Genomic DNA, 23,779 nt, shown 5'->3' on the forward strand with positions numbered 1-23,779 from the left:
ATGCCTTATTAACAACATATCAATATAATCTCTTTTATGTAGTATCTTTGAATCACCCACCAAATACTTTTTTTTCTTTTCTTTTTATTAAGGTATAATTTATATACAGTAAAATTCACCCTTTCTAGTATGGACTAATGTGAGTTTTGACAAATGTATACAGTGATATAACCACAGCTACAGTCAAGGTATATAGAACAGTCCTATCATCCCTAGATTTCCTCCATGCCCCCTTTGTAGGCAGTCCTTCCATTTCACTCTTAGCCCCCGGCAACCTCTTGATCTGTTTTTTTTTTTTCTCTCTCTAAAGTTTGCCTTTGTAAAAATACCATAAATGGAAGCATATGTAACGTAACCTTTTGGGTCTGGCTTTTTGGCACAGTGCATTTGAGATTTATGCATTATTACATGTTTTGTTATTTCGTTCCTTTTTATTACTGAGTAGTGTTCTATTGAATGGATTTACCACAGTTTGTTTATCCCTTTCCCAATTGAGGGACATTTGGATTTATTTCCAATTTTGGGTGATTATGAAAAAACTGCCAAATACATTCACACACAGACTTTTGTGTGAGCATAGGCTTTCATTTCATTTGGGTAAATACCTAGGGAGTAGTATTGCTGGGTTGTCTGGTAAGTGAATGCTTAACTTTATAAGAAATTGCATAATTGTTTTCCAAAGTGCTTGTACAATTTTGCATGCCCACCAGCAGTGTATGAGACTTCCAGTTGCTCTGCATACTTGTTAGCACATGGTATTGTCATTACATACATATATACACACATGCACACATATATATATGTATATTTAATTTAGCCGTTCTCATAGGTGTATAATAGTTTCTCATGTGGTTTTGACTGACATTTCCCCAATGAATAATGATGTAGAACATCTTTTTCATGTATTCATTTGCCATCTTCTTTGGTGAAATGTCTGTTCAAATGTTTTTGCTTCCCCTCACACACCTTTTTAATTGGGCTTTTTGTTTTCTTATTGAGTCCTTTTATATTCTGAATATGCCTTTTATTAATTGTGTGATTTGCAAATATTTTCTTCCATTTTGTGACTTACCTTTTCATTCTCTTAATGGTATCTTTTAAAGAGCATAAGTTCTTTATTTTGACGGTCTCGTTCATTGCTCTTTTTTTTTTTCTTTTTTCTTTTGGGGATTGTGCTTTTAGTGTTGTGTTTATAAACTCTATCTTACACAAGGTCACAAAAGATTTTTGTCTTGTTTTCTTCTAGAAGTTTTTAGTTTCAGGTTTTTATAGTTAGGTCTATGGTAATTAAACTATAGTTTGTTTTTCAGCTCAAAGCAAAATAAATGCCTCATTAATGGTTTGAATAGAGTCTTTATTATGTAGTGTCTTTGGATCACTGATGGCTTATAACATGGGAGGTTTTAGACTGGATCTAACTATATAAAATTCATAATGGTGTTAAATATCAGAGTTTTTAACTTGATTATTCTAGGTTTGTATTAGGGTGTTACAGATTAGTGCCTAAAATGCCAGTAATGTGTGATTCAAATGACAAAATATACCTTCTAAAAAATAGCTTATTAGTTTACATGCTTTTACATTTTTATCATGGCTATATAAATTGACAGTGGATTATGCTTGAGCTTGACTACTCAAGATTTTTATACAACAGAATTGAGTTTTAGGTTTTGATACTGTCGTATGTATGAAGAGTAAATCCTATAGCAGCTCTTGAGTGCTTCTATAATATTCTTTATATGAGTATCCATATGAATCCAAGTTTGATAAATTTAACAGTTCCTGAAGATCAGTTTTAGTCACGTAAAACCATTTTACAATCATGGAAAAGAAGAAAAATTGTTGTGTTTTTCTCTTTTCGCCTCTTCCCTTCCCTTCTTCCCTTGTCCTTTCTCCTCTCCTTTCCCCTCCCCTCCTCCTTTTCTTCCGCTCACCTTTCTCTTCGTCCTCTTCTCTCCCTCACTCTTCCCCTTCCCCCATTCCTCCCCCTTCTTCTCTTGCCTGCTCTCTCATGGGTGCTCTAGTCCTTGGTCTGTCTGTACAGTAGGCCTTTAACTAATGACTTTAAGTAGAAGTGGAGTCAAGATAAAATTTAGGAACTGGATTGAACTAGGCAATTGGATGGATTAGGAAAGAGGTCTTCTGTTGGCATTAGTTGTTGAAGTGCTCTCAGAGAACAAAATGTATGAAATTGCTGATAAATATGAACATGTTCAGGATGATACTAAAAATTAGATATTTTTGATAACACTTTTTGTATCTTAGCTTTTTTTCATAATTGTAAATTTGTTAAACTCTAATTTTAAGACAAAATAATCTAACTTTAGAGAAGGATATTTTTGATTGCAAAATGTGATTTGGAATTATGTCACTTGACCTTTTGCTGAAATATTTTATGATTTCCTTGAAACAAATTGGCTTGCTACCTTAAATTTATTACTATTATTATTATTTTGGAATAAGACTGTGTGTCAAACATTTTTTCTTTTTCTTTTCTAAACGTTTTTCTCATCTTGTTGAGTTTAGTTTTCAGTGTTTAATTGCTGGTGTTTTTTGGGAGGAAGTGAGCCATAAATTTTATTTTGTTTTATTATTTTTTTTTTTTAATTTATTTATTTGTTTTTATTTTTGACTATGTTTGGCCTTCGTTGCTATGCGTGGGCTTTCTCTAGTTGCAGCAAGTGGGGGCTGCTCTACGTTGCAGTGCATGGGCTTCTCATTGTTGTGGCTTCTCTTGTTGCAGAGCCACGGGCTCTAATGTGGGATCTTCCTGGACCAGGGCTTGAACCCCTGTCGCCTGCACTGGCAGGAGGATTCTTAACCACTGTGCCACCAGGGAAGCCCCCCATAAATTTTAATTGTGATGATTTTGAAACCCTATCAAATTACTAATTTAATAAAATCATAATATTAATTAGTAACCTATTTAGATATAGTTTTTCCAAACCTAATCATAATTTTATTTACCTACTTTCCTGCTTTTGCACTTGGATATACTGTCAACTGAGCAATAACTGTCACCTTGCATTAATATTTGTCAGATGGCAATTAAATTAGCTAAATATTGTTATTTTTAATAATCTTATTAAGATTCAGGCATTGTACCTAAAGTATTTCATTGTCTGAGATAATTTTCTTTTAGTGACAAATTTATGTTCTGTCCCTTTTCCAGGTCATCCTGTTCAGTTCTACAGCATGAATAGACCTGCCACTCGCCATACTCCCCCAACAATAGGGGGCTCTTTGCCCTATAGGCGCCCTCCTTCCATAACTTCACAAACAAGCCTTCAGAATCAGATGAACGGAGGACCTTTTTATAGCCAGAACCCAGGTTAGATTTTCTTTTGCAGTCTGTGGAATATATCTAATTAAAAATCTTCAATTACACAGGAAAAAAACTTTAATTGCAAATGACTAGTACATGGTAGGTGGTTAGTACTATTTGTTGAATGAGTGGAAGAATGAATACAAGGTTGCTAATACTGTATTTTCTAGTTCTTTTTTTAAAAATCAACATGGTTTCCATATAAAGTTGCAGAACTTAATTTTTTTTTTTAACAGTTTTAAATTTACTTATTTAATTTTGGCTGTGTTGGGTCTTCGTTTCTGTGCGAGGGCTTTCTCTAGTTGCGGCAAGCGGGGGCCAGTCTTCATCACGGTGCACGGTCCTCTCACTATCACGGCCTCTCTTGTTGCGGAGCACAGGCTCCAGACGCGCAGGCTCAGTAGTTGTGGCTCACGGGCCTAGTTGCTCCGTGGCATGTGGGATCCTCCCAGACCAGGGCTCGAACCCGTGTCCCCTGCATTGGCAGGTAGACTCTCAACCACTGCGCCACCAGGGAAGCCCAGAACTTAATTTTTTTGAACGGAATCTTTTTTAATGTGTTAGTGATTATTTGTTTTTTAAAATAATATTGTGCTGAACAGTATTTCCTTCTTATTTAATCAGATACCCTTGCTCTATGAATAGCAAATAATGAAAGTTGAGCATACATGAACAGAGTTTTTAAGTGGCAAAGGAAAAGGGAAATGACATTTTTGAAGCTGCTTTATGGTGGGCAGTTATACTATCTTTTCCAATTCTCCTACCAAACCTATAATGGAAAAACCGGGACTTGGACAGATTGATCCAGATATAACAGTCACCTTTCAGTTGCATCATGCACACAGAAGAACTAATCTGGCATATATTTAATACTAAACATAATCATTTGTTTTGCTTCTTCCCCAGAGAGGGTAAGAGCAGATATTATACTCCGTGACTACTGTGGACATGTTATGTGAACTTACTGTGTTTTTCTGGATTTTTGCCAAGAGGCCAGTAAGCCCATGTGTGATCACCTGTAATATTAGGGGACAGCCCATTCCATCTTGGATGAGCCCTGAATTGTATGGAGCTGAAATCTGTCTACCTTTTAGTGAAACCTTGTTATATCCTTTGAAATCTTGCAGAAGAAATTTTATCCTCCTCTTACATAAACAGAACTTAAAGAATGCTTTTATATTTTTATATCATTTGATTCTTAAAATCATGTGATCGTTTTCATCTGTATTTTACAGGTGAGGAAACAGGCTGAGGTATCAAGTTAGGATTTGAATTTAGGTCATCTGACTCAAAGTTCCATGTTATTTCCATTGTACTATCCTATCCTACCTACCTTCATATTAAAAAAAGTCTTTCTCTTACCCTCCCAAGGGTAGGAGGGTGGGATGGAGGATGCCAACATTGTATGTAAAGTGCATGAGAACCTGAGACCTTGTCAGTTTTTTAATCTGTTATATCCTGGGAATAGTGCTCAGTAACTACTTATTGAATGTGAAATGAATCTCTTGTTAACTTTATTCAGATCCCCTCATTGTTTTGGGTCCCTCTTGTAAATTAAATACCATAAATGACTATATAGTCTAACCAGTGCACACTGTAGTGTGATTACCATCTGCCTATATGGAAATAGACTTCTTTTTTAAAAAATTTACATTAGATTATTTAATTTGAGAAATATACATGTGCATTGTTTTACCCAGCGATCACATTATGAGTCTTAAAAAGGAGTAGTTTTTCTTTTCCTAGTAGTTAACTATGACCAAATTAAAATCTATAACCTTAAAATTTGGGGGGTTATTCTTCTCTTATTTGTTTTTAAATTTTGTTTTACTGAAGTATAGTTGATTTACAATGTTGTGTTGGTTTCAGATGTACACTAAAGTGATTCAGTTATACATATATCTATCTATCTCACTGCTGTCTTTGACCACACTTAATGATTTTGGGTGTGCCATTCTTTTTGACTCATTTTGAGCTCCATTTTGACAAATACGCCTGTCTTTTCTCACGTTCTACTTTTAAATCATGTGTTCCAAACCCATATTTGTACAGGTGCTATTTTGTACTTAAATGAATATTTTATTTTTAAATTTTAATTTGTTAGATATGGCCTGTTCATAGCTCTGCTGAAGATAAGCTCTCTCCCTGACCCTCTTGGAAGTCTTGACAATTATTTCTTATGACCCTTATGCCCTTCCTTACCCTTAAATAGAGTTTTGAAAGAATGGTGTCAGTCCAAAATTCTGTAATGGAGCTGAGAGGTGCTTTACTGTTACAGCTTGGGACCAAGTGTACATGATATTCAGAAAGTATATACAAGGGTATTTCATGCTGTATCCATGTACATACCAAAATACTGGTCTTATGAGAACCCTGATTAAAAATTCCACCTCTTGGTGGAATTTATTTGAAGGCTATTTAAATGTGTTTTAAGTACATATTTTAATACTTCTTTGTAAGTCTGATTTTAACATACGTGAAAGTATATGTTAAAGTAGAAAAATAACCTACTCTAAGGAATGATGTTAATGAAAGTATTTTTCACACTCATGGGAAGTATAAAGTGAATTGAGTTTTTTTTTTAACATCTTTATTGGAGTATAATTGCTTTACAATGGTGTCTTAGTTTCTGCTTTATAACAAAATGAATCAGTTATACATATACATATGTTCCCATATCTCTTCCCTCTTGCGTCTCCCACCCTCCCTATCCCACCCCTCTAGGTGGTCACAAAGCACCAAGCTGATCTCCCTGTGCTATGCGGCTGCTTCCCATTAGCTGTCTATTTTACGTTTGGTAGTGTATGTATGTCCATGCCTCTCTCTCGCTTTGTCACAGCTTACCCTTCCCCCTCCCCATATCCTCAAGTCCATTCTCTAGTAGGTCTGTGTCTTTATTCCTGTCTTACCCCTAGGTTCTTCATGACATTTTTTTTTTCTTAAATTCCATATATATGTGTTAGCATACGGTATTTGTCTTTCTCTTTCTGACTTACTTCACTCTGTATGACAGACTCTAGGTCCATCCACCTCATTACAAATAGCTCAATTTCATTTCTTTTTATGGCTGAGTAATATTCCATTGTTGAGCTTTCAGCATAATGTGTGAGGCAATTTAGTTTGTTTGTTTTCATGTACTTCTCTCAATTAAGTTCTGCCTTTCTTCTCCGGTGATTTGGTAACTGTTTAAAGAGGCTGGCTACAACTTAGTTGAATAATCAGAGTGCTTTTTTCTAAACTAAAAAAAAATTTTAACTAAATTATGTTCTTTGAAAAGTTCTTCTTGCAACACTTAATGCTTTGTAAGCCAGTATTCGAAGGCTGTTAGATGCACTTTCATTTTATTTGCATTAGATCATTATGTAAGTCTCTTGTATTATTACCACTGGTCTTACAGTGGTCCTTGTTTTTTCATATTTAAAATGAGAAAATTTGTTGTGCTTTCTCAAGTAGCTAATTCCCTGGTTTAACAGTGATCCCAGATTTGTGTTTTATGAGCATATTTTTTGCAGCTGTAGGCTTGACATGGATTTGTGCTTCTGAGGAAGTGAGCTGACAGGCTGGGATTCATGTGACTGTAAATTCAGTGAGGTTTTCTGTGAGATGTAAATCTAACAGCACTGCTACTATATTTGGTTTGAGTTTGAAATGACGTTATAACATAGGAATTAAAATATGGAGCACCCGGTGTGTAGTGCCAAGTCCTAAGAGCACAATAACTGTTTTCTAATGAGATTATTTCAGAAGCAAGTTAATGAAAGGAACACTTCATTCAGAACATAAAATGAATGCTATTTGGTTCTCATTGTTTCTTAATCTAATCCAGCCAAAGAAATAGGAATACTAGTTTATCATTCATCTTGTCGTCGGCAAGGAGTGTCCTTGAAACAGATAGGGCTAATCACAAGTTTTAACAGCTTTTACTTTCAATATAAATATGAAGCACCTTGGTGGTAAAGAAGAATATACATATGTATTTGTACATGTACATTTACATACATTAACCTAGTTTGGTAAGTGTTTTAGTTTGGGCTGCTATAACAAAGTACCATAGACTGGGTAGCTTATAAACAGTAGAGATTTGTTTCTCACAGTTCTGGAGGCTGAAAGTCAGAGATCAGCATGCCAGCATGGTTGAGTTCTGGTGAGAACCCTCCTGAGGTTGTAGACTGCTGTCTTGTTGTGTCCTCACATGGTGGAAAAAGAGAGAAAACTCTCCATGGTTTGTTTGTTTGGCAATGCCTTTTAAAAAAATTTTAAATATAATTTTTAAAGGTTACTTTCCATTTTACAATTATTACAAAATATTGGCTCTGTTCCCCATGTTGCATAATATTGTGCATCCTTGAGCCTGTCTTTCACCCAGCAGTTTATGCCTCCTACCCCCCCCGCCCCATATTGCCCCCCTTCACTGGTAACCACTAGTTTGTTCTCTATACGTATACTGTGAGCCTGCTTCTTTTTTGTTATATTCACTAGTTTGTTGTATTTTTTAGGTTCCCCATATAAGTGATATCATACAGTATTTGTCTTTCTCTGTGTGACTTGTTTCACGTAGCATCATGCCCTCCAAGTCCATCCGTGTTGCTGCAAGTGGCAAAATTTCGTTCTTTTTTATGACTGAGTAGTATTACAGTGTGTGTGTGTACATCCTCTTTATCCATTCATCTGTTGATGGACACTTAGGTTGTTTCCATATCTTGGCTATTGTAAATAATGCTGCTGTGAACATTGGGGTGCATGTATCTTTTCAAATTGTTGGGGGGTTTTTCAGATATATACCCATGAGTGGAATTGCTGGGTCATATGGTGGTTCTGTTTTTAGTTTTTTGAGAAACCTCAGTACTGTTTTCCACAGTGGCTGCACCAATTTACATCCCCACCAACAGTGTGCAAGGGTTCCCTTTTCTGCACATGCTCACCAGCATTTGTTATTTGTGTTCTTTTTGATGACAGCCATTCTGACAGGTGTGAGATGATATCTCATTGTGGTCTTGATTTTTATTTCCCTGATGATTAGCGATGTTGAGCATCATTTCATGTGTCTGTTGGCCATCTTCATTTCCTCTTTTGAAAAATGTCCTTTCAGTTCTTCTGTCCATTTTTTAATCGGGTTGTTTTTTTGATGTCGAGTTGTATGAGCTGTTTATATGTGTTGGATATTAATTCCTTATTGGTCATATCATTTGCAAATATTTTCTCCCACTTAGTAGGTTGTCTTTTTGTTTTGTTTATGGTTTTCTTTGCTGTGCAAAAGCTTTTAAGTTTAATTTGGTCTCTGGAGTTCTTTTATAAGGGCACTAATTCCATTCATTCGGGCTCCACCCTCATGAGCTAATCACCTCCCAAAGGCCCCACCTTCTAATACCATCACATTGGAGGTTAGGATTTCATATGAATTTTGGGGGGATACAAACATTCAGTCCTTAACAGTAAGGAATCAGTAATGTGGTGTTTAAGTACTAAGGCCTTTGGTAAAAGATATCTTACATTTTACTACTCATATTTTCTTTTTCTTTTTTTTTTTAAATTTATTTATTTATCCCTGGTTGCATTGGGTCTTCGCCACCGCGCGGTCCTTCTCTAGTTGCGGGGAGCGGGGGCCACTCCCTGTTGCGGTGCGCAGGCCTCTGACCGTGGTGGCCCCCCTCCCTGCAGAGCATGGGCTCCAGGCGCACAGGCCCAGTAGTTGTGGCCCACGGGCTCCAGAGCACAGGCTCGGCAGCTGTGGCGCACGAGCCCAGCCACTCCGCAGCATGTGGGATCCTCCCGGATCAGGGCCCAAACCCGCGCCCCCCTCATCAGCAGGCGGACTCCCAACCACTGCGCCACCAGGGAAGCCCCCTACTACTCATATTTTCTTACAACAAAGACTAAAAAAATCTAATTCATAAAGTGGAATGTTGGTTCCAAGCAGTGTGAGTGTATATAGTTGTATGAGAAAGAGGAATTTCTGAATGAGTATGGTGTTTTACACAGGGAAGATATCAGGCTTCCCTGAATGATATTAAAAACAACTAAAAAGAAACAGTGAGAAAACAATGTTGGGTTGGTGATATTGTAAAAGAAAAGCCATAACGCATATTCTTTAAATGATAGTTAACTTACAACATTACCATAAATCTCCAGAAGAATACAGATGTGGTGGGGCTTTAGCAAAGTATAAATAGAGAGCAATCAAGAAGCTATTTTCGAGTCCTCATTTTAGGCAGTCTTTAGCTTTTGTTAGTGAATATTTACTCTAGGGAGAACAAAACTAGAAAAACCCCAAAAGTTTAAGTATATTCTCAGATGACCAAGTAAACCAAATAGACCCTTTACATCGATTATTAAACACAAGTTATGTTTTTAAACTGTGTGGATTAATTTGCTACTTTTTCTCGGCATAATGTCAAACGATGTTTTTTTTTTCACTTGAAAAGGAATAAGAAAAATGGCCCAATTCTTTTAACCCTTCTGAGACTACAGGAGTGATAATTATTTGGTAACCCTATTCTTTTCCATCAAAAAAGCTTCCCTTACTGAGTATGATTAGTTAGGTTCACTGTTAAATACTCCTTGTTCTAAGTTACTATCCATGTTTAGAAAATATTTCACTCTTAAAATAAATTGCTTAAATTATTTCCCTCACTGGAATGTAAAATATTTGCAACTAAACTTGAATGGGCTGTCAAATGTATGGCCTCTAAAGGTGATATCTTTCATGGTTTTAGAAATAGTATTTAGAGTGGTTATTTTGTCTAATTTTCTTAGAGTATTTATAAAGCAGTAAAAAAAAAAAAAAAGCCTAATTTTTCTTCAAAACTCTTTGTACATTTTAACCTCAAAGAAGATGCTCCAGGATTTTGTAAATAACCAGGAAGGTCATACTTAGGAAGTCTGTATATTTCATCAGCACAGACTCATCCTCTGCTTGCAGAGCCTTTTACAGTTTGTATACCTCCGTGTTGCTGAGTGAATGTAAGCTATAGCCCTTATAGTTCTACTTAAGATCTCTCTATAAACTCCAGTCTCTTCTTGAGCCTTTCTCTTCACGTTAACTTCATTATTGTGTAGTTTGAACGTAATATTACTGAATCTAAGTTTGGAGACGTTTCGGTGATTATAAGGAAAGGGTTTTGTCTTGTGAGGAATCATCTTAGCTAAATAGCATGGAAACAAATTGATAGTTACTTTCTGCTCTTGCCTGTTCATGAGATACCTCAGACTAGAACTGATTATTGCAAACAGTTCGTCACATCACAGTCCTGCTTAAATTCTCCTAAAATAGTTCATTTTCAGTTCAACTCTGAGGAAGATAAATCTAGTCTAAAGTAGGATCTTCTGGTTCACAGGTTTTCTGATGAAATCTCCATGACCAGAAAGAAAATGCTGTGGTAACTAAATTAATTTGGACTGTGATGTAAAAAGTTTGCCCAGGGCAAAAAAAAGTAGAATTTGGGGCAACCTTTGTAAACTCCATTTGGAACTGAATTTTTAAACATGCGTTGGATTGGCTTTGAAAAAAATCTAACTTGTTTTGTTATGATGTAATTCTGTTTAAGGAAGATCTGGGACTGGTTTTTACCTGGGCTGCTGTTAGGCTTCTTAAAAAACCACTAGAGTTTCAGACCTTCACTTTCAAAACAAGAAAAGAAAAAAATATATATATTCATTAAAAAAATAATAAACTAAACCTACCTACAAAACCCCTGTTCTAAGTTAAGTACCTTACCATTCTTTTTTAGCTGAGTACTAGAAGGTCTTTTTTTTTTTTTTTTGATGAGAAACAATGACTGAAGTGGGAAATTTCCTGCTTTTCTGTTACAGGGGAGGTTGGGATGGGTGCTAACAGAAGAGGGATATTTCATCATCTTATATTCCACTTTTCTAGTGCAGTTGCTCTCTGCTGCTGTCTCTCAGTTTTATCTACTTTGTTTCTGTTGCCTTCTCTGTTCATTGTGTCTTCTTACCCCAAGTTTGGGAACACAGGGTGTTGTGAACATATCAGCAATTGTTCCAAGCCTCTGAGAGTGGGACACAGACACACAGCTTAAGGGTTTACTACCAAGAAGTATGACTTCAGGGAAAAACATAACCACAAGGTATCTTTTAAAGAAAGGTACCAATTTCTAGGGTTATGTGACTCTGTCCCTTAAATCTGAGATATTCTTCAGGATTATCTGCTTAACTCTTGTCTGCCCATTATAAGTACATGTTCTGCCTGCACTTACCCATGGCACAACCGTTATCTTTACTGATTACTGCCACCTCTGTACCTCTTGATTTTTCCCACAGATTCAACCCAGACTTTCCAGTTGCCTTCCATATTTATGTTTTAAGTTACTTTCCTACATCTCATTATTTCTCCCTGACTTTTCTATTCACCAACCCACTTCATTCCCTGTACTACCCACCAAGGTTAATGTGGTTAATGGCACCACTACCTTCATAGTTAGGAAGGATAAAAATCTAAGACCATCTTGAGCTGTTTCTCTCCTTCATAGGCTTCCTGAATCCTTAGATACCAAATACTCTTTTTGTCTACACTGTACTAAGTTCTCTCCTTTTGTTTCCACTTCTATTGCCTTGATTTTTTTTTTTTTTTTTTTTTTTTTTTTTTTTTCTTTTTTTTTTTTTTTCGGTACGCGGGCCTCTCACTGTTGTGGCCTCTCCCGTTGCGGAGCACAGGCTCCGGACGCGCAGGCTCAGCGGCCATGGCTCACGGGCCCAGCCGCTCCGCGGCATGTGGGATCTTCCCGGACCGGGGCACGAATCCGTGTCCCCTGCATCGGCAGGCAGACTCTCAACCACTGCGCCACCAGGGAAGCCCTATTGCCTTGATTTTTGTGTGTCAGGCCCTGGGTTAGACTTTCTGCATACATGTTTGTTTTTTTTTAAAATCTTTGCAGTTACTCTGTAAAGTAGGTTGCATTACCTCTTTCATTTCACATTTATGGATTAAGCTCAAAAAATAACTTGCTGTTCCAATAGCAGCAAAATAGCAAGTCAGGGATTTGATGCTAGGTGACTTTAAGTCCAAGGTGTTCCCACTAAGCGCTCTTTCACCTAACATATAAGATTCTTACCTATTGCATATCTACCTGCTCATCTTTCCAGGTTTTGTACTTTCTCTCTGGGGCATCTTATGCCAACCATATGGAAATATTTCTGGTTCTGTGAGCTGGTCATGCTATTTTATACCTCAGAACCTTTGCCTCACTTGGTTCTCGGCTTGTCTTTCTTGACGCCTGTCTGCTTGTCGAACTCCTTTTCTTCAAGCACCTGCTCAGAGGTTACTTCTGGGTAGCCCCACCCCTACTCAAACCCTGACCGCCCTCTCCGTCACCACCATGACGCCACACCATCACCAGTGCCTCTTCCACTACCCATCACCACCACCACCTGCAGGGAAGTGCTACAGATGTTGTTGGGTTAGGGTTATTATTTTGTCTTCCATTCCTAACTAGAATGACTCTTACTCATCTTTTTAGTTTTATTAGTCTTCACTGTGATTTGAAGCTAATAAAGATGTTCTGTGTTTATAAGAAGATGCACAGCATACTGTATACCCATTCCGAAGGAAACCATTACTGTAGAGTTAATCTTGGGAAGTTGTTTGGCATGTACCTGGCTTATTTATGTATTTATCTACGTCAGACATTTGTTGAAGGCTCACTAGTGCTAGGCGCTGTACCAGGTGTTTAAAAGGGAAAGACAGCTTTGGGGGGAGAGGAGTGATTTGAATGAGGCTGGCATTTTTCTGTAGCTTCAGGGAGAAAATGTACCTGGAATAGGTGGTATGAATTGGGACTGTGAGAAATTGTAAAGACACAGACCTGACTCGAAGAGAACGGTTTCGATATTGGTCTCTTAGCAGAGTGCTTGCACCTTAGTGGGAAGTCAGTGAATATTTGTTTAATCAATGGCTGAAAACCAATTAATTTTGCCTGTTTAATGAAGTAATGAAAAGTATAAAATTAGGATGTTGGCATGTAATGGTTTTTTCCCTTGTGTTGATGAACATTTAAACTTATAACCTTCAAGGTAAAATTCAGAAAACCAAGTTATTCATGGTAATCTGAAGAAATTCTTTTTTTGAGAAGACATGCTATTGACATGAAAAGATAATTTGCCATTGTATGTAAGAGTAGATCTGTATATGATAAATGCTTCCTGTTGTAAGTTTTTAAAACTTCCCTAATACTTTGTTTTGTGTGTTAATGAGTTATCCCTCAAAAGAGGATCCTTAAGATAGCTTGTAAAATGTTTATGCATAGCGGTTTCCCTCCTTATATGTTTGTTTTATTGTGTTACCCTTTCCGTTTAATGTAACTTGCCCTTACCCCTTACCCTCCGCACCTTTTTGTTTTTGCAGTATCTCTTGCTCCTCCTCCCTCCATCCTACAGGTAACTCCTCAGTTACCTTTAATGGGATTTGTGGCCAGAGTCCAAGAAAATAGTAAGTTTATGTCTTCTTTATGCTGTAGATCAGATTCTAGGCATAAAATGTCATTTATATATGATTGGCTGAATAGTCATTCATTCACTGATACTTCAGATATTTGAATATTATGAACAGTCATTGTATGAGCAGCTAGTGTGGATGGTAAAATAATTACGATGAAATTCTCTACTTTCAAACAACTTAAAATCTGGTAGTGAAGATAAGACAAATAAATATAAAATAAGGCACATGTAAAAAGAAAGATCACATCTAATTGAGGAGGTGCTCTTTAATCACTGGATATCCCACCCTTTTCTCTGGGTTGCTCAGACAATTAGTGGTCTGTCACTGGAGTTTTCGGGTTTTGTGGCTGGCCTGAGAATCTTCTTCCAATCCTGTGATTCCAGGTGTAAAAATGGCCATGCCATGGTGGGTCCCAGGGGACCAAATTGTCAGTCTGTCTCCCATGAGGCCTCATAGATTGGCAGTGAATTTAAGCTGGCCTGTGGTCTGGTGTTGAATCATGCAGGATCAGATAACTAATTGTATTGACAGGTCGAGTTTGCTCCTAGGGAAGCATTAAGGAAGCTGAGGAGACTGATGTCTACAGAGCAGGAGGCCTGTATCTGTATTTAGTGAGGAATTGCTAAAGCAGTGAACATAGTCTGTATGATAGATGAGTTCTCTTCTTGTGAGCAGTCTACATAGGAACCATGTCACAATCATAAGGCTGTACGGGTGTGGAATCTGAACTAGGGGAATTACACTAATGAAGGAGATAATGTCATCAGGCTGATGTAGCCTAATGCATGCATCTCATAACAGGGATGGCCTCAGCCGTGGGGTAGAAATATTTGCATTCTGTTGCTTAGGACTCCTGCTCCTTTGGAAATGGGCATTGCCAATACTAGAATGTAAGCTCTATGAGAGCAGGGATTTTTGCTTGTTTTTCACTGGCTATTTCTCCAGCACTTAGTAAAGCATCTGACACAGAGCAGACACTTTTGAGTCCCTCCTTTTTTGTGTGCTTCCATAGCTGACTAAATGCTCCCTTTGTATCGACACATTTCTTTCTTGTATTTTAACTGGTTATAATCCAGTCTTATTGGCCTGAGGGCTCAGTGTCTCTTTCAGGTGCCTTTGCATCTCTGTTTGCTAATTTCTGAAAATAGTCCATTTTACCTCTGTTTATTGGAAGGTACCCCGATGAGCACCTCCAGTATTTACCACAGTGTACAATATTTACCTTTTAGGATGATCTTTTCTCATTTCTTTCCATAGTCATATACATTTTCTCACCTACAAAATGTATAAAAATAAGAAACTTTGTATATGAGGTGAGCCGTGGCTGATTTTACAGGCATAGCAGGACTTATACATTCAAATGAATGTTGTCCTCTTCAAAACACTCACCTTGGAAAGATATATACCTATCTTTTGGAATGATCTTTATAGCTTTCAAGTACATTACTTTGAAGATAACTCTGTGGTAGCAGATATTTACTCTATATTAAGTTTGATGTTTGGAAGAAGTCTGGAATTATTTGGAACCAGTTATACCGGGCTAAGTAATGCAGCTGTGATTCTGTTATTCTTCTTAAACCCTTCTCTGGCTTCGCATTGCTCTTTGGATAGAGTTCAAACTGTTACAAGGCCCTTTCTGCTTAGTGCTGTTCAGCTTCCTCATGCCTCTTTCTACTGAACTTTGCTCAGCTCTTTCAAGGGCTCCTGCTTTGTATTTGTTATTTTCCTTTACATCTGACATGAAATATCTACCCCCACCCCGGGCCATTAACTCTTACTCATCCTTCAGGTTCCAGGAAGCCTTTCCTGACCCACATAAGAGATGTGGTCTACTGCTCTGTTTTCCATGATGACTTAAAGCACTTACTGCGCTTAATTGTAAATGCAAGTTTGGTTGTCCATGTCTCCATGACTTTTGCTCACTGCTGTATTCCCAGTGCTGAGCATCATAGCTGGCCATGGTAGGCTTTCAGTTGATGCTTTTGAATGAATAATGAAACATGACTTTAAAGTTGTTGAATTGATCTCATTCCATAATAGTGTAGCTTTTAAGATAAGAGGCATTGGAGTTCAAATTCCTGCTCTTCCACTTACTGTTGGAGTACTTAATCTTGGAAAGCCAGTTTACACATCCATAAATGAGGATTAAAAACACCACCTCCCAAGGTAAAGATTAAATGAAATAATGTATTATAAAGTGCTAACTGAGTAACTGGAACATTTTAAGTAAAAAATAGTAATCATTTTGGCTAAACTTTATTCAGCATCCATCAGCACTAACCCAAAGGGAGGAGAAAGTCAAGCTTGGGGATTTGAAACAGTATAGTTGGTGGGAACACTTCTCTTGCCTACTTATTTTTTGAAAGATTATTATTTTCAAGTCTAGGTTTATACTCCATGAACATAGAAGCTGGGATAGGAAACACTGAACTTTGCATAATGTGTAGTTTTGTTATCAGCTTGATACATTCTTAGTTTCAGATGCACCACCTCCACCACCACCTGTGGAAGAACCAGTCTTTGATGAGTCCCCACCACCACCTCCTCCTCCAGAAGATTACGAAGAGGAAGAGGCAGCCGTGGTTGAGTATAGTGATCCTTATGCTGAAGAGGACCCACCGTGGGCTCCAAGGTCTTACTTGGAAAAGGGTAAGTTTCAGAGGGATATCTGGAAGGATGGGAAGAAACCTCTATGTACGTAGAAATGAAATTTGCTGGTACTGAAGAGAATCTTATTTATTTTTTACTTATAAGTAAAGTTTGGCCTGTATTAGCCTGTATATTTTAATTAATTTAGTTTACAAGGTTCATGATTTTGGAAGTCACACTGGTAAAATCCTGTGACTGATTTTTATTGACGATTATATGTTCCCGTTGAACATGCTTTTTATGAATGGTTTCTATAAGGCAAAAATTTTGAAAAGATAGGTTTTTTTCTGGAATGACTCAGGAAGAGGATGGTCTTTCCAAATTATGTTATTCCTACTCCCATGCTGTGAAGCATTTTTAAAAAAATATTTATTCACGTTGGCTGCATCGGGTCTTAGTTGTGGTATGCAGGATATTCGTTGTGGTGTGCAGGATCTTTCATTGAGGCACACGGGCTCTTTGTTGTGGCGCGCGGGCTTCTCTTTAGTTGTGGCGTGCAGGCTCCAGAGCATGTGGGCTCAGTAGTTGTGGCACACAGGCTCTCTGGTTGTGGCGTGCAGGCTCAGTAGTTGTGGCATGTGGGCTCTCTAGTTGTGGCGTGTGGGCTCTAGAGCACATGGGCTTAGTTGCCCTGCGGCATGTGGGATCTTAGTTCTCCAACCAGGGATCGAACCTGTGTCCCCTGCACTGGAAGGCAGATTCTTAACCACTGGACTACCAGGGAAGTCCTTAAAGCATTCTTTTGTGGCATCTTATATCAGATATTCCAGTTTAAGTATCTCCATATGAAATTTTCTTCCAAAGAATATGGTTTCTCAGTTTCTTTGCAGAGCAGGTGTTTGGCATTTCTTTTGGTGAAAAGTTTCTCTGAATATATTAGCTAACCATCATATGACACTTTTGGGACACAGGCTTACAAACGTCATCAGGACTAGTCAGCTCAAAAGAAATGTGTGCTGTCTTGAAGGAAATTTTCTGTAAAGTTAAAGCTACTAACTCACTGGGTTTCAAAACTGACTGCACATTAGAATCACCTGGGGAGCTTACATCAACGAATAGTGGACTTCTGCTTCTGGCTAAGATAGAGCAACAGTAATCAGATTTACCCTCCCTCCTAAAACAATTATGAATGAATCCAGGAAAAAATATAAAAGATAATGGTTTTCAGACATTAGGTAACAAGCATTGGTGGACTATGGTCCCAGAAAGAAGGAACTCAAACACGGTGAGCCCTTAATTGTCCTAGCTTTGCTATCTAGAGGCAGTTTCCAGGCCACAGTGCAAGGAGGTGAAACCCAAATAAGCCTGGAAGTCTCACTGAGTAGAGAAGATAAGAGATCACAGAGTTTTGGGAGACCATGGAGAACAGGTAAACTACTCAAAGACAAAGGACAGAGCTCTGGATATCTGCAGAAGGGTCTCCTTGAATCTTTGACAGAGTACTGATCTGTACACGTATGTGAAGAAACTACCTGAGATTAGAGAAAGAACAATCAGAAAGGAGTAGGCAGAAAAAGTCTTGGAAATTACAGGCCTGGGAATAGTTCATGTTCCCGAACGAGCAAGAACAGAAAGACCCTGTAATACACAAGGCATTGAGAAGAGGCCTCAAAAGTGTGTCCCCTCAGTTGTGGGGCGAAATTAGCCCTAGATTATAGGTTGCCCTGAACTTCCCTAACAAATGTTAAAATGCAAACTTTGAAAACATCCAAATGATTTCAAGTAACTTAACTGAGTTCCAGGACAAAACCCAGCATTGTGCAAAGGAGTCAACAAAATCCAGTACACCAAAAAGTAAAATTCATAGTGACCAGCATCCAATCAAAAATTACAAGGCATGTAAAAAGTCAGGAAAATATAACTCATACCTAAAAGCAAAGCCAGTCAGTAGGAACAGACCCAGAAGTGACCAAGATGATGGAATTACCAGACACGGGTATAGCTAGTATAAATGCCACGTATATCCAAGAAGGCAAAGGGAAACATGCACGTGAGAGAGAAGCAGAATATATTTTCTTAAAAAAGAGAAAGAGAAACATAGAATTTCTGGAGATTGAAAATATAGTATCTGAAGTGACACTTAGAAGAAAAGATCAGCAACCTTGACAATATGACATTAGAAACTATCCAAAACGAGGCACAGAGAAAAAAACCAAGACCAAAAACACAGCAACAGATATGTGGAACAATATCAAATAATCTTTATTTGCAGAAGATATTATCTTGTATGTAGAAAATCCTAAGGAATCTACAAAAAAGCTGCTAGAACTAAAAAGCGAATTTAGCAAGATGGTAGGCTACAAAGTTGATTTGCAAAATTAATCGCATTTTTATATACTAGCAACAAACAATTAGAGATTGAAATTTACAAAATAATACCTTTTGTAATAACATCAAAAATATGAAAACTTAGGGATCAATTTTTTTTTTTTTGGCTGTGGTGCGTGGCTTGTGTGATCTTAGTTCCCCAACCAGGGATCAAACCTGGGCCCTTGGCAATGAGAGCTCAGAGTTCTAACCACTGGACCGTCAGGGAATTCCCAGGGATAAATTTAATAAAATATATGCAGGACCTGTATGATGAAAACTATAAAACTTAAGAGAAATTAATAAAGGCCTTAAATAAATTGAAATAAATAATGTTTTTTGATCATTATTGTTAAGAGACAGTTTTTCCTAAATTGATCTATAAATTGAATGCAATCTCAATAAAAATTCCAGCAGTCATTCTTACAGAAAATGACAAGGGGATTCTAAAAGTTAAATGGAAATGCAGAAGACCTAGTTTAGTCAACACAATTTTGAAAAACAAGACTAATGTTGGAGGATTTAAACTACCTGATTTCAGAGTTCTGGTATAAAGCTACAGTAATCAGGACAGTGTGGTATAAGTATAGAAATATACATCAGAATCCAGAAAAAAAAAAAATCCAGAAAAAGATCCACACATACTTTTTGACGAAAGTGCAAGGTAATTCAATGGGGAAAGGATAGTGTTTTCAAAAATAGTGCTGTTAACAATTGGATATCCATATGCAAAACATGAACTTCTACCCTTATTACCTCACCATACACAAAAATTAACTCGAAATGTATTTGGATGTGAATGTAAAACTGTGAAACTTCTAGAGAAAAATATAGGAGAAAATCTGTGTGTTCTGGGGTTAGGGGAAACTTTTTGTAGAGAACACATTAAAAAACATGAAGCTTAAAAGAAAAAATGATAAATTGAATTTCATTCAATTAAACTTTTCTTTTTTAACGATGGTGTTAAGAAAATGACAAGGCAAGCCATATAGACTGGGAAGAATATTTGCAAAATAACTCAGGAGACGACAAACAACTTATAGAAAAAAACAGTTTGGAAACACTTCATCAAAAAAGATGTATGAATTGCAAATAAGCACATGGAAAGATACTCAACATTATTAGTCAGGGAAATGCAAAGTGAAGCTGCAATGAACCAAACTACTTATCACTACACACCCTCTGGAATGGCTACAATTAAAAACACTGATAATACCAAGTGTCAGAGAAACTGTGGTGAAACAGGAGCTGGTACAGTGTACATTGCTGGTAAGAATGCAACGTTTCAGCCACTTTGGAAAACAGTTGGCAGTTTCTTATGAAGTTAGATATACACTTACCAGGTGATCTGGCAGTCCCTTCTTAGATGTTTATTTACGAGGAATGAAGATGTATGTTCACACAAAGACTTGAACTTGATTGTTCATAGCTGCTTTATTCATAATAGCCAAGACCGGAAGCAACCTATACGTCTTTCAACTGGTGAATGGATAAGCTAATTGTGGGCTATCCATCCATTCAATGGAATACTGTTCAGCAATGGAAAGGAATAAACTACTGGTACGTACAGCGATATCGATGGATCTCAAGCATTATGCTAATGAAAGAATCTAGACACAAAAGACTCATACTTTATGATTCCATCTAAATGAAATTTAGAAGATGAGTGGTTTGGGGGGACCAATAGTGGCTACATCGGGGCATAAGGAAACTTTGGGATAATGGCCATTGTAACGATTGTGGTGGAAGTTGTTCATTTGTCATGTATACAGGTGCATACATATGTGAAAACTCACTGAATATAAACTTAAGTGATTGTGTTTTGTGTCTAAATTACTTCTTAATAAAGCTGCTTTAAGAAAAGAAAAAAAACGAGCCCAAGGTACACTAGGGTACCAGTGTCCAGTGGCCTTGGACATTGACATGTTTTACAGATTCCTTAGCTGATTTTAACACTGTCCTGGACAAAGTGATGACAGTTTTCAGCTCTGAAAAACCAGCTCAGTGAGTCCTTAAGAAAAAAGCATAATGAAGAGATTTGCTTGTTAAAAATCTCCTCTTCGGTGAACATGTTAAAATCTGGAGAGATTTGTAAGAGAGGAAAGTAAGTTTATTTTCAGTCCAAATAACTCTTTAAAGCTTAAAAGAAAATGCCTGAGTTGTTTCCTAAGATATTTTTCAAAGTTAATCTCTGTTAAGCTCAAATCTTTTAAAACATGAAAATCAAATAACCTCCTCCTTACTCTTTCTGGAGAAACAGAAATAACCGTGTTCAGCTTATGACTGATTGCTTTTTGTTGGAGTGCATAAATGTTGAGCCTGTTGCCTAATGTCTTATTTTGCTATCTTAGACTTAGGACCTCGTTCTCAACTGTGTCTGCATATTAGAGTCACCTAGGGAATGTTTAATATGTCTGCACTTCCAGATCTATTAAATCAGAATCTGTGGACATGGGACGCAGGCATCAGAATTTTTTAAAGTTCCAAGGTTGAGAACCACTGCATAGGTTTATCTTAACCCTTGATTATTAGCCAAGTGGAGATAACTTGTATATGTAAGTATCTTTATTTAACTTGGGTAGAGAAAAGATATTTTCTTTTATTTATTATGTGCCTGGCATGATGCAAGACTTATTACATATGTAAGGCAGTTAGTTTCCCCATTTTGCAAACTAGGAAATTGAGGTTCAAAATAATTTATGTTACAGAATATGACAGAAGATGTTTGTGTTACAGGAGTGTATATATATATCATATATATATCATAATAGTTATTAATGGTAATAAAAGCAGCTAACATTTATATAGAATGTTTACACACAGCCCTGTATCGTGTGTACATTGCCTCGTTTAATATAACGATGGTTTGAGGTATTGGCACTATTATAATACCCATTATACGGCTGAGTAAAAAGCAGCTTAGGAAAGTTAAGTATGTTCTGTAAAGTAATAAGTGGTACAGCTGGGATCTGAACTAGGTGGCATAACTCCTGAGCCTACATTCTTAACATTGTCTTAAGCTTGTACTCTGACAGACCTGGAATTGAGTCTTGGCTGTAACGTTTACTAGCGTTAAATTATTTGTGACTAATTGACTTGTCGGTGCCTGTTTTATTTCCCTTTCTTCTATCAAGCCATCTGTTCTTGTGTTTTTCTAGCTCAATGACATAACTTCTTGGTAGAAGCATAAACAGTGTATGGTAACTTATCAGATAACACTTCTGTCCTCACAAGACTGTGACGGTCCCTTGTCTTATTCATCTTTGTATCTCTAAAAATCAGAACGGATGCTCCATTAATGATTGTCAGAAAATGAATAGTGCCATTAATTCTGTCTGGGGAGTCCAGAAAGCTTCTCAGAGGACATGGTATATGTGATGTGCTTTGAATGATGAGTATGAGTTTCTCAGGCAGAGGAGAGAGAGAGGAAGGGCTATCCAGTCAGAGGGAATCCTCTGAGTCAAAAGGGCATGGTGAGTAATGTCCTGTGCGGAGTGGGTGGGGGGGGCCTGGGTGGGTTGTAGGGAGGGAGTGGGCAAGCTAAGAGTGTAGGAAGGGAAGTAAGTTGTAAATAATGATGGGAGGCTGAGGTGTTTTGAATTTTTTTCTTTTTAAAAAATCTGATAGTAGAGGGAAATTGTGGAAGATTTTAAATAGGTTAATGTTAAGTTCCCATGTATTTGGATTTTAATTTTTGAAAAAAGATACTTGATAATAGTGTAGTGTGCATTAGAAAGAAAGAAAAATAGGAGTTGGGAAGACCAGGTTGGGTATCTTTCTAAGCAAGGGAATTAGGGCCTCACCTGAGGCAGTGGTGCTGAAAACCTTGTTCACATAAATAAGTAGATGCAAATGGAATTATTTTTCATGCAGCACTGTCAGTTCTTTTAAAAAATCCTTCAGAGTTATTTGCCAAAAATCAAATAATGTTCTATCTTTAAAAATCATGTTTTATATGATGTGTCATCTGATGACCCCATTAAAGTCCACCTTAACTTTTGTTAAAAGCAAAAGAATGGGAGCCACTTAAGTTGCAAAAAGGTTGGGATAGTCAGTGGAGTAATTCTCTTTCTTAATACCACATTGGTATTTTGAATTGTCCCTTTGGCACTCAGGGTGTTTTATACTTAAGCATAGTACATCACTGTATTTTTGTTAAGTAGGAGAAAGATAAACAGGAAATGAGAACTTTTATGACTGATGCTTGACAGAGGGTATCATCTCAAGCAGATCAGATTTAGATGCAGGATTTATAAAAGTTGAGGATCTAGAAGGAAACTCTGTAAAATCATCTGTCACTCATGCTACTTAGAAAATCTTCAGGTACTCCACAGTGATATGTGTATTCCAGCTTAAAGACTGCTGCGCTGATTAGGGCGGTGAGGGTGATGATGGAGAAAAGTGTTTGGGTTTGAGAGATTCAGAAGGTGTAGAATTAACAGGACTTGTGGATATTTTCCTCTGAATTACTTTTCAGTGGGTTTGCATTTCTATAAGCATCAAGAATGTTATCAACCCCCCCAAAAAAAGCTAAAAAATACTACATTGACTAGAAATACTAAGTATTCTACATATCTTGTGTTCTCTTTAAACTTGTATGTCATTCAATTGTATCTGTTTAGATGTTAGAAATACACACTAAACTCTTTCTAGGTCCCTCTAAAGTGTTTTCTGGCATCCTAGATCGCTGTAATGGCAAATATTCAGAGTTTAAGAAAGCTGTTGACTTTTACTTAAAGCAGGCCTGGAACAAATTGCACTGTATCAAAAGTCCCTGTTTTAGTTTCTGTTTCTTAATTATTTATTTAGGATTAAGGTTGCATAGAAAACAAAGTCAATATATGCTTCTTAAAATGGAGAGATGGAGATTTATTGAGTGAAATTCTGAGTGGTATAATAAACATAGAGGATCTTTCTATAAAAAAGATAAATCTTCAAGTGGATCTGAGCAAGTTATAGGGTATCCCAATTTAACTAAACTGTTGAGGAAAATGTAACACTTAGGAACCAGAGATTGTTCCAGATATCATTTAAAGGCCCCATTTACC

General features: G+C 37.2%; 1 protein-coding gene across 11 annotated transcripts in view; it reads left to right on the forward strand.

Annotated features, from left to right (window-relative positions):
- The window catches only part of ABI2 (abl interactor 2), a 96,534-nt gene that overhangs the window by 67,523 nt on the left and 5,232 nt on the right, over positions 1-23,779 (forward strand). For 9 of the 11 annotated variants that reach the window (XM_024738338.1, XM_024738345.1, XM_024738346.1 and 6 more), the window contains exons 7-9: positions 3,173-3,331; positions 13,683-13,766; positions 16,251-16,424. In XM_024738338.1, the coding sequence (XP_024594106.1) occupies positions 3,173-3,331; positions 13,683-13,766; positions 16,251-16,424 (417 nt within the window). The remainder of the gene's footprint in view (positions 1-3,172; positions 3,332-13,682; positions 13,767-16,250; positions 16,425-23,779) is intronic. The other 2 variants (XM_024738344.1, XM_024738347.1) reach the window with 1 other exon arrangement.

Source organism: Neophocaena asiaeorientalis, unplaced genomic scaffold (assembly GCF_003031525.2).
Source record: "Neophocaena asiaeorientalis asiaeorientalis breed wild unplaced genomic scaffold, Neophocaena_asiaeorientalis_V1.1 scaffold258, whole genome shotgun sequence".
Lineage (NCBI taxonomy): Eukaryota > Metazoa > Chordata > Mammalia > Artiodactyla > Phocoenidae > Neophocaena > Neophocaena asiaeorientalis.